Source organism: Mercenaria mercenaria, chromosome 3, assembly GCF_021730395.1.
Source record: "Mercenaria mercenaria strain notata chromosome 3, MADL_Memer_1, whole genome shotgun sequence".
Lineage (NCBI taxonomy): Eukaryota > Metazoa > Mollusca > Bivalvia > Venerida > Veneridae > Mercenaria > Mercenaria mercenaria.
Window position 1 is genome coordinate 26,205,984 of NC_069363.1, and position 12,012 is coordinate 26,217,995.

The window sequence follows — 12,012 nt, forward strand, 5'->3', positions numbered from 1 at the left end:
AATAATGAAAAGACGAATACCATGTTATGATTGCTTGTGTCTGTTCCTGGACTGATAAGGTGCTAGATAAAAGTACCAACCCTAACATTTTTACTGGAAGTTGACCGGATGACAGCCCTCAAAAAATCAAAAGATAAACTAAGAATTTACACAAATTTTCAATTTTCTTGAGCGTCTCATTTTACCACAATTTTCAGGTGTGAATATTTGTTCAAAATTCTTGAACAAATTATGTAAGTTTTCTTATTACATACCCATTTCTATTCCCCGTTAAGTTACAGTGGAACCGGAAATGTCAATATTTTGCCATACATTGACGCCTGAATTTCATATTGGGTGCATGACGTAATTTAATGTGTGTAATTGCATTAAATCTTTTATTTAGTTCAGTATGGTCAGTCTTATTCAGGCTATTGAACTAATTCATAATATTTAAATTATATTTATACGTGTAGATATGTATGTAATAAAAAGGTTATTATCTTTGCATCGGGAAATATGCACTCGTTCTTTAGCGGAAGAATTTTGCGCTTCAAAAGTCGCGCAGTATTCTTCCGCTAAAGAATGGGTGCATATTTCCTGATACAAAGCTAATAACCTATGAATGTTTCACCTTGATAATGACTGAAACAACTGAAGTTTTTCTAAATGATATATAACAGTTATTGAAGGGACAGAGAAGAACTCTATCATGAATACTGATTGATTTATCTCTTTATCAAATATATTTTTAGCTGTTATGGTACTACAAAATGGTTGATATATTATTAAAAACATTGAAATGACATTAAAGAAAAGTATTGTTTGTTTTAAGTAAGGTCCATGAATTGAAGTATCAAATTTTATATTTGCAGTTGTGAGTTTATTTATTGCATCTCTTGTACACTCATTGAATTTAATGATATTTTAAATCTTACACTAAAATAAAGAAACACCTGTTGCATCGTACATTTGTATATTTATTATTGACATAATTTCAGTTTGACATTAAAAGAGAAGTTATCATTACATAACCTAGAAGCAATCATTAAACATATCCGAGAAAGGATTGAGAATGGTAGAGAAGTTAGTATAAAAGAAATCCCAACAATGCCATTATGTGATTTTTTAATCTGCAGGAAAACGTCTAGTCAGGTAAGTCAGTTTTCAGCTTGACTGTACAAAGTTTATGGAGAGCTTGCTACTCTCTCTTGCATCTGCATCCAGATTCCTGGTTAAAGCTTTGATGGACATTCTCTCTATCACAGTTATTACTCACACTTAATATAGTTGTCATCACCTACATCATATGACAGGCGGTTCCATAGCTCTCACACAAAACTTTTATGAATTATGTCCACTTTTGACTTAAAATTTTATGTTGAAGTTGTAATGGGCTTTCTCTCTATCTCTGTTATTACTTAATGGATTTGATTCAAGCTTTATATAGTTGCTCCATATTATCACCCATGTGGTATATGACAAGTTCCCTGAAATGTTGATATGTATGACACATGTGACAGTGATATTTTTTATATGGGATGAAGGAATGAGATTATTTCACTATCCAGCATTGTGATAGTGTTGCAAGCTGTCTCCCCTGACAACTCTTGTTGCTTATGTCATCAAGTTGAGCACTGTCTTGACACATGTATGGATCATCCTTTTAAGAAGATCATTCAGTTAATACATTATAATTTTAATGATTTTCCCGGGTTTTGGTTAGGCAAGCATTTCTTGTTTTAGTAGACGTGAACCTACTTTAACTTCTGTTTTAGGCTCATGTTGAAATCTATTTACTTTCTGCGTGACTATTCGAAAATTTTCAAATAGAGATTTTGTTGTTCTATAAGTTGAAAGCTTGATATAAGCTTGAAAGTCGTTATTTGACTGACAATTGTTGTAGATGTGACTTTAAGACCGGCAAAGTCAAACATTAACCTACCTTTATATTTTGAATATTTCTCTATCATTTAAAGATCTCATCGCTGTTGAAGAAGCACATGTATTCTTTGCTATATTGCTTCCATTCTAAATATAAATATCTGTTGTACGTATTTTGCAAATATTGTAACCAGACGTTTGTTTCAGTGTTTCTGTGTTGAGAAGTTAATATTGTCATTTCTTTTGAAGGATGATGTTCCTAGCGATGATTTATATTTACAACTATTGCAAGAAACACAGGATATTCTAGAAAGGTAACACAAAAATTTGTTGTTGCTTTTTTTTTTACTGCTGTGCCACTGTGTTTCAAAACACCACAGTGGATGTAGAATTACTTCAGGTGAGGAAGTCATCCAGCTGGCACACTGAAGGCCTGAAATAATGCCAGGAGAAGCACCTGGGGTCTTACCTCACAATTAAGCCTGCCTGTTAAGCTCAGTATGGAGAGCCTAGATCTGTCGGTTACAGAGTTGTAAGTGCAATCCGTGGACAAGGTGTGTGTTCTCCATGATGATTTTATGATACATTGTGTCTCAAGTTATTTAATCCTCTATCTCTCATTCATGTAGGGAAGTTGGCAGTTACTTGAGGAGAACAGGTTAGTACTGGTACAGAATCCAAGAACACTGGTTAGGTTAAGTACTCGCTGTTACATAACTGAATTTTACTGTTGAAAAATGAAAAATGGCACTAATCTCTCCCCCCCTCCCCCCCTCCAAAAAAAATTCTTCACAATTTAAAACTGAATAGTTGCCATATGACCTAGATTGAGCTGGTGTAACTATTAAAAGATCATTCATGAATTGAGGAAAAAGTCTTATTTAAAGAAAAAAAGGTACATTTGCATGTTTAACTGCAGTTACTGTTGAAATACATTCTCTCATTGTTTTATTTGCTTGAAGGGACATATTTTGTTATGGTGCTGGCTGTCAGTCTGTTAGCAATTTAGTTTCTGCGCAATAACTTAAAAATGCTTTGACCTGCAAACCTCATCGTTTACATTTGCTTGTGAATCATTGAAAGCAAGCTATTTTTAGCTGACAGGTAGCCTTGAGTAGCATTGTTATTTGATAGGCTCCTCCTACAAAAATTCCTGCCAGGGTAGTAGAAGTTTGGGCTTTAAGGGGTCAGTAAGTCCCAAGGTCAAGGTCACATTGACATTTACTCTGAAAAACTGTTTGCCCTCAATAATTAAAGAAGCCTTTGGCCAGCTGTCATCAAACTTCATGGGTTAGTAAATGACCTGTGATGTATGTCACAGGTCAAGGTCACACTGAGGTTGTTTCCACTTAACAACTAAAGCACACTTGTACTTAATGCTTTTAACATACAGAATTATTGTCTGTGGTCTACAGATGACCCCTAATGTTTTGAGTGTCAGTAGGTCAAAGGTCAAGGTCACAGTGACCAGGAAACTTAAAATGGTTTCAGACCAGTATCTGAAGCTGTTTTAGGCTTGGTTAAGGTTACAGTTACCTTTAGATTGAAAATGAGGTCATATGTAAAAGGTAAAATTTAAAGGTAAGCTTTATTTAATGTCGCACATAATCCAACATACAACACGAGCTACAGATACTTACCTGTGCTTATTTTACCTCCTGGTACAACCCTTTCAATGCTGAGTCAGTGCCAAGCAAGGGAGCTACCAGTACCATTTTTCACGTCTTTGGTATGACCTGGCTGGGGATCAAACCCAAGACCTCCCACACACAAAACGGACACTACCACTAGGCTATTGAGGCAGTTCACAAACAGCTCTTGTTTGGTCCAAGATATGTCTGAAAATATTCCAAGGGGGCATTCTAAACACAATATTTTCTGGGGAACATCCCAGGAACCCCTAGCAGGGTTGTTCTATCTAGCTTCACCTCCGGCCATAGTTTCAGCAGTTAGTGTATATTTGCCTCGTTTTAAAACTATTAAAACTGAAAAGCGTTGTTACATTATTCATCACATGTGATAGATAATACAGTTAAATATTTGAGATATATATTATTTATTGCAGCCATGATTTTCACACAGTGTTCAGTACGGGTTTGGACAGGGGTTTTGCTAAATTGGTAGATTATTTAGCAGAGTTCTATCAGCCTTTACAAAAGAATGAAACTTCAAGAGTAGAGTAAGTACAGAGGTTGTAACATGGTGACTGAGATTATTTAGAGGTTAATAAAGTAGTGACATTTGGTAAAAGTGGTCCAGTAGTATGAATAACTACCTTAAGGCTATAAGCAGAAATTGTCAGCTGTCTTTGCTATTTCAGAGTAGATTATAGGTATTGGTAAGAAGTCCAGGAAGTTGAAATAGCACCATAACTGCATGCTAATATTAATTATGTTTTAGTATTTCAAATAGGGATCTAACTGTTTGAAAAGGGTCTTTTTGTTCCTTTAATAGATACATGTAGATCTCTAACAAAAAACGGAAAATGAAAAAGTAATAAAATATTGCGTAAATTTGATTTATCACCTTGGTTTAAACATATTTTATATGTCTATAATTATACAGCTACATGAAAAAATATTGAACACAACAAAAAAGAACAGGATCAAGCTGAAAGCAAATTAATGCTTATTGGAGCTTTTTCCAGGCTTTTTTTACCATCTTAAAACAATATACTGCAGTTTAATAATCACCCTTTGGCTGTACTGAGGATACTTCAGCACAACCATTACCAGAATGGAAATTACTTAACTAAAACTTGTATAATTGGGTTGATCTAGAAGTAATGTCACTGGTTCCATTGCACATGTATTTATTGTTATATTATTAAAGAAATTATATCAAGATGTGAGCTAATTCAGTTATAATTACATGGGTAAACATTATTTCCTAAGGTTGTTTCATTTTAAGTAAACAGAACTTCATATTTCAAATTTTACGATGCTGCACGTATGAGTAGCGTTTCTTTCATAAACAGAAAAACATCCAAACGAAGGTAGTTACCAATTGACATCAAAATAATACGCTTAATCAAATGTTATTATAATGATGTGATGTTATGTCTTTTTTAGCAGTCAACCATGAACACTTGGTGATATCGTAGACGGTTGAAATTTGCTGTGTAGTGCTTGTTACTGTTTGACAAAAATATTATTTTCTGACGTCAGTAACGTCAGTGGCTTACAGCGATGTTTATTACTATGCTGTCTTTGCGAGTTCTCATTAAGTAAATAACAAATTTTGTATTTTCAACAAAAAAAAAAAATATTGCAGATAGATCAAGTAACTTGGGCAGGAAATTTTTGTTGTTTTCATTATACCCATTTTCATGAGTCCAGTGACATTACTTTTGGACCAATCCTTGTCTTTCTTCCTTTTACATCATTTTAATTGATCCCTTGTTATAGATCTCTGGAACAAAACATTCTCATGAACACTGTTAGTCTAGTTTATACTAATTTATTTAGCTTGATTGTGATGAACGTTGAAGCTTATTTGAACCACTCTCAGAATAAACTCTTGCACAATGCTTGCTTGCTATTAGCAATGTCTGTTAAAATGAATGTATCTTGTGTGACAATATGAAACATATGTAAACAGTCATAGCGGGTGCCTTCAGGGTCAGTATTTTACTTCGGAATTTGAATGCAATTGTTGTAATATAGAAATACATTTAGACTGTAAATATTGGAAAGTGTTTGCTTGTTAGAGGTATTGTGTACAGGTTTTAAGTATAAGCTGATAGCAGATATGATAAAATCCAGTGCAAATTACTGTTACTTTTTGCTTCATGAATAAGAGGCTACTGTACTGAATAATTGCAAGAACTAATTATACATTATTTATCAGTTTACCTTTAGATGTATATTCAGGATTATATGTTTAATTACTTTTTCTATGTTTTCCAGATTACATGATATATCCGTCCCTTTAGCCAAGTTGATACCATTCCTTAGTGGGCTGTTGTACAAGCTCGGCAGTGATGCTCCTAATCCCCTTGTTCAGGTAAGAACAACCTGTTTTATTTTCAAAACATCTTTTTACCTGTTTGAATGTAACCAATATATGATATCCAAAACTCGTTGCATAGGAAAGTATATGTGTTAAATCTCAGATTTAGGTTTGTTATGAAACACTGTATTGACTTCAGACCTCTTTTAGCTTAGTAGATTGTCAGGCACTCATTGTCCGTCATCCACAATTTACATAATTCTCTACTTCTCTGAAACTACTGGTCAGAATTACACCAGACTTGGTCTGTAGCATTCTGGCAAAGTCCTCTCAAATTTTTCAAATGGTTCTGCTAAAAGGGGTCCAGTAGAGCTAAAAATAGAAAAACCTTTAAACAAGTTTTTCTCATGAACTGCTTTATGGATCTTCATCAGGCTTGGTCTGCAACATCTATATGAGGTTCTCTCCCAAATTTGTTGGAGTGGAGACACTCTGAGGCCCCTTATATGGCATATTTGAGCCAAAAATAGAAACACCTTTAAACAACTTCTTCTCATGAACTGCTTTATAGATCTTCATCGAGCTTAGTCTGTAACATTGTAAGGTCTTCTTCCAGTTTTATTCAAACAGAGGGCACTCTGCCTCTTTTAGGCAGTTATTGTTAAAAATAGTAGTGTCATTGTAAGGTTCACGCCCAAATGTGTTCGAAATGGGGTTGCTTTGCCCTTTTAAGGGACTGCTAGAACTAAAAATAGAGAAACCTATGATGGCTCTAGAGGGGCCTCTGTGGCCAAGTGGTTAAGGTCACTGACTTCAAATCACTTGCCCCTCATCGATGTGGGTTCAAGCCTCACTCGGGGCATTGAATTCTTCATGTGAGAAAGCTATCCAGCTGGCTTACGGAAGGTCGATGGTTCTACCCAGGTGCCCACTTGTGATGAAATAATGCATTGAGGGGCACCTGGTGTCTTCCTCCACCATCAAAGCATGACCTATAATTGTGCCGGTGTGATGTTAAACCCAACAAAATTAATAAATATGGCTATAGTGTTTTGTGTGCTAAGAAAGCTTTTAAATTGCGCTAAACACAGGCATTACTTATTTAGGGTAACAGTATTTTCACATATATGAGTATTGTATGACATAGTGTTAAAAACAAAGGAATGTGTGGCTGAGTGAAATGCAACAAAAACAAAAGAAAATCCTTAAAGGATATAATAAGCCTGCATAATATTATACTTCATCTTAAACTGGCCATAAATGGAAAGTATAGCCACAGAGAACCTAAATATACACCCCTCAGTATGACTTATCTTCTGAAGGGAGTGAAAAACATTGGATAAATTTATAAATTTCAAATTGCAATATTTTTGACCAGTCCTTTAAAAAATATTTTAAAGAAATAATTTACTTACCCTGTGAAAAAAAATGCAGGAAGGGTCAAAAGTTGTCTTTGTTGAGCCTGCTAAGAGTAATATAACTTACTAAAAAATCTTGTTTTATTATAAACTGAAACAAAATTATCTTATTATTTCAGGAGTTGTTGTTGTTAGAACAAACAAAGACTTTAGCAGCAAACATTTATGAAGCATTCAGTCAAATTGATGACATTGAAGACCCACAACTGGCGCCATGAACAAAAGTTTTAGTCAGATTAATGTTCTATTACATTTACTTCAGAAATAATTCATTGCAGTTACAATATGCGAAATTTATTTACAATCATGTTGAAATATTGATTTGTTGATTTGATAGTTCACTAGGGCCCAAGGCTCATGTTAAGCTGTAGGTATAGGTGGGAATTCTGGTGTGTGTCCAACATTGAGAGATGACATCTTTTCTCAGCATCATCTTCTTAGGATGGATCTTCAACAGATATTATTCTCTAGCATCTAAGCATGGAACTCCCTTGAAATTATACTATAGTTCAGCTCTTCTGCATACAAGGACTGCAACAGCAAAAGATAAAGAAACCTTTAAAGGACTTCATTAACTGGATAGTGGATTTGCAATCTGACTAAAGTACATCTCCAATTAACGCTACACACATTGGATCAGAAGACGTGCTATTGATAGCCTTGTTCTGACGACCCTTCCGCTAGCCAATCGGAGCCTTACTTACAACATTTTGTATGTGTAAGTAGAAGTTTAAAAAATCGATATTTAACCTGGGTTTTTCATATTTATAATTCTTATGATGACCACATCGCAACTACACCCTCGTGTTTTGAGAGAAATCATACGTCATGGTACAGACTTGGTCACGTAAGGTGTCAGACAGCCGGTTAGCTCAGTCGGTAGGGCACTCGCCTTGGGGTCCCGGGTTCAAACCCCGGACTGACTGCACATTTTTCTCACCCTTTGACATTCGACGCTATTTGATGGTTCAGCCAAATGCTTGTTGAAACAAGTCGTCTGATTGGTTCAAATAAAAATAGATTTGCGAAAATAAAAATAGCAATATCGGAAATCCAAAATATACAGAAGACGAATGAATGGGTCATTCTCAGATCTTCGTTTAGAAGTTCATGTACTTTAGTCAGATTGGTGGATGTGCTCCATTGTAGCATTCTTTTCTCTCAAAGCTTTACAAATTGTTCAGCTCCACTGTACAGGGGTAAAAAAACAACATAATAGACCGCTGTATGGATCTTCACCAAACTTGCTTGCATTGATATCTGTAATTTTTGTTTAGATGTTACCTTAACTTTTACACAGTTTTCACCAGAGTTAAAGGTGACCTGTCTTAAAATTGTACATACCAAAATTGGCTCCTCCCATTACATTGCACGTTTCATTACTGCTCATGAATAGACTCAAACTGAGCCTGCCACTTTTATCATTCCTGTGGATCTTCCTATACATTTACTTATCATGTATGAAACATGTGGAAAGTGTTAACAAACAAATGAATTGCACAAGTAAAGTAGCATTCTAGAGTTTTTCATAGTCTGTGTTTAGCTATAAATTAAGGTTCATGTTTTTAACCTTTAGCCTGCTGGCAGCAAGTGATTTTGCCTTTTGCGACCAGTGCAGACCAAAATCAGCCTGCACATTTGTGCTGGCTGATCTTGGTCTGTACTGTTCGCTATTTAGTCAGTAAATTTTCAGTGAACACTTCTTTGAATAGTCCATTTTAGAAATTTTGCAGCGTAAAGGTTAAAGGTGTTTTGTTGTCAAAGTGAGTTTCTTCATAACATAGATACAGAATTGTTCAAATCAAGTAAGAGAGGCTTTATGGAAAGGATGTTGTGTTTTGAAATTTATATTTTGCCTGTATAACATTGTTTCATTTATCTATCAAACTTCTCTTTTACTGTCAATGATAATTGTGTACCTTACATAGTTTTCAAGGTAGTACCAAAGAATTTACAAAATAGACCATAGTATATAATTATTGTAAGACTCAAACATCAGTTTTTGAAACACAACCATCTCCTTGCTCAGAACAATTTGGTATATATTTTATACAGAGAAATGTTTTTAGAGATATGTCCTAAAATAGACATTTGTTTTCAACTTCTAGGGATGTTATGAAGGACTGTATCAGATCCTTAAATCAGACATTGAATGCTATGCAGGAATTATTAGGGATGTACTGATTAAACATGTTGTTCATGAATCATAAATAAATGGTTGTGAATGTTCCAGGAAATATTTCGTTGTCAGCAGATTCAGACATTGTTACAATGCTAAAATTAAATTCTGTGTTATAATCCATTTCATTGACAGTGTTGCCATTTTTAGCTCGACTTTTCGAAGAAAAAGAGGAGCTATTGCACTTGCCCCAGCATCGGCATTGGCATCACCATCGCCATTGGTTAAAATTTTTGATAAAGTCAGATATTTCTGTTACTATCAAAGCTATTGACTTGGAACTTAAAATAGATATTTACTACCAAATCTACACAAGGAGAAACAATCCCTATAACTCGGATTTGAATTTTGACAGAGTTTTGCCCCTTTTTCTCTTAGAATTTTTTTATTAAAGTTTTTGATAAAGTCAAATACTGTAAAATCATTTAATTTCATGGGCATAAAATTTCGTGGTTTTGGTCAACACAGCAATTTCATGGGGATATGAATTTGTGGATTATAACTTTTGAGCATAAAATGAATGGTAATTTTACTTGTTCGTTGGGATTAAATTTCGTGGTGACTCATCCACGAAAATTAGTCCCCCACGAATATTAATGATTTCACAGTATCTCTGTTACTATCAAAGCTTTTGACTTGAAACTAAAAAATAGGTATAGATTATCAAAGTCTACACCAGGAGAAACAATCCCCATAACTCTGATTGAATTTTGACAGAGTAATGCCCTTTTTTAACTTAGAATTTTTTAGTTATAGATTTATAAAGTTTTTACTGGCAAAGCTCTAATTCAGAGTCAAGCACTGCGTAAAGTTGAGCTTGCTGTCTTACGGACAGCTCTTGTTATTTATGGATATGTATGTGTGATAATTTTTCAGTACACAAAATCTGTAAAACATACTGTAAAATATTGCAATATTTCTGTCCTTCCAAAATTACAGGAAGTTTGCTCTTGATGCCAATACTTATCAGAAATTACATATTTGATTTTAATCTGGATTACTCAACAGTGAAGCTATATTGCACTGATTTTAGCTCATTAATTTTAATGATATGTTATTCTATTGATTGGCTTTGAATTATGCTGTAACAGTTGTAATTTATTTATAAATTTAGGGAAATAAATAAATTTTGATTTGTTACCAGTTGAAATATCAGTTGTGATTTTGTACTAATGTATTTGTTATATAAATATATAAATGTAAATCTTATATTTGTTCACATTTGAGTATGTTTACCCTTGGCCCCAAGATATATGAATACAGTGACAGAATGGTTGGATTGCAAGGAAGCAGACCATTTGGTAAGCTCAGGATATTGAGCACACAGTTATGACTGAAGGTCTCAAGTTTGATTCCCTGACAAATAATTCATCCTCTGTCTCTGATGCATGTAGGTCTCTATATCATGTTGGGAAATATCATGTCAGTTACTTGTGAGGTAATTGACAGTATCTGTACAGAATTCAGAAACGTTGGTTATAAGTAAGGTTATCAGAGTTTACATCTAAACATTACATAATACCCAAAGTAACAAAGTAACCAATCAGTAACCAATCCAAGAATGCAATCAAGTTTGTCCCCGCCCCCCCCCCCCCCCCCCCCCCTCAAAAAAAAAAAAAAAAAAGCCACATTTCAAAAAGAGTCTTCCAAAACAAAACTAAGCTAACTGATGTGTAGGTGAGTTGCATAGATAAAGTAAAACAAACAGACAACAGGTATATAACAGTTCAGCTAGTATTGGAACACAGTGTGACACCATCTTGGAGCAGGCAAAAACTCCACAGAAGAGTTTAAGCCAGTTATAATGCACACACTGTCTCTTATCGAAACATAATTCATTTATCATTTTAATCTCTTATCCATTCAGTTTCAATTTTTGCTTTGATTTTGTAAAGAATTGCAACCACCGTCTTACCCTTGCATCATCGTAAGAGGCAGAATTCTACCAAGCTAATAATCACCATGAAATTGGAAATCATTGCAAATTTGTTCATGATGTAATGTAACCCTTGGTTGACTCCAGTCACATGGATGATCATAGAATCCTTAATGGCCTTCACAGTCTGTAAAATAAAGTGCTTGCCAATGAGTTTTTTTACCAGATGAATATGAGAGGTGCTAATCAACTTTACATTAATAATCTTTCATAGATAAATAATTTTTAAAATGTAAATAAAGCAGATATAGGTAATCCTAAGCATGTTAAAGGGTGTAATTATTTAAAACCAGAAAATATTAATAGTTTATTGTTATGTTAAATCATGCTTTAGTTCCAGTTACTGTTAATTTCCTGTAATGTAGGTTTTGTTATAACTGATAAAAATTGTATATGTGATAAAGTATAAAATACTTAAGTAAATCTTTGGGAGAAAATCCCAGGTTCCTCACTGGGGCTCAAACCCAGGACCTTGTGATCAGTAGGGGGACACTAACCACATCGTAGAATGGTTAACCCTACCACCAATTGTTTTCCCATAGACTTACATTATAACATTATGGTGTGTACGGCCTTCCATACTTTGAAACATGATTATCTAATTACATGTTTTTCAAGAACAATCTTAGTTCTACCAAAATATCGGACAAAAACATAAATAGTGA

The 12,012-nt window shown here is 34.3% G+C and overlaps 1 protein-coding gene across 1 annotated transcript in view; it reads left to right on the forward strand.

Annotated features, from left to right (window-relative positions):
• LOC123525232 (peroxisomal biogenesis factor 3-like) overlaps positions 1 to 10,620 on the forward strand; it is a 159,631-nt gene extending 149,011 nt beyond the window's left edge. The window contains exons 10-14 of the mRNA XM_045304103.2: positions 981 to 1,134; positions 2,113 to 2,177; positions 3,929 to 4,042; positions 5,772 to 5,868; positions 7,352 to 10,620. Of these exons, the coding sequence (XP_045160038.2) occupies positions 981 to 1,134; positions 2,113 to 2,177; positions 3,929 to 4,042; positions 5,772 to 5,868; positions 7,352 to 7,450 (529 nt within the window). The 3' untranslated portion in view covers positions 7,451 to 10,620. The remainder of the gene's footprint in view (positions 1 to 980; positions 1,135 to 2,112; positions 2,178 to 3,928; positions 4,043 to 5,771; positions 5,869 to 7,351) is intronic.
• Positions 10,621 to 12,012: the final 1,392 nt, after the last annotated feature.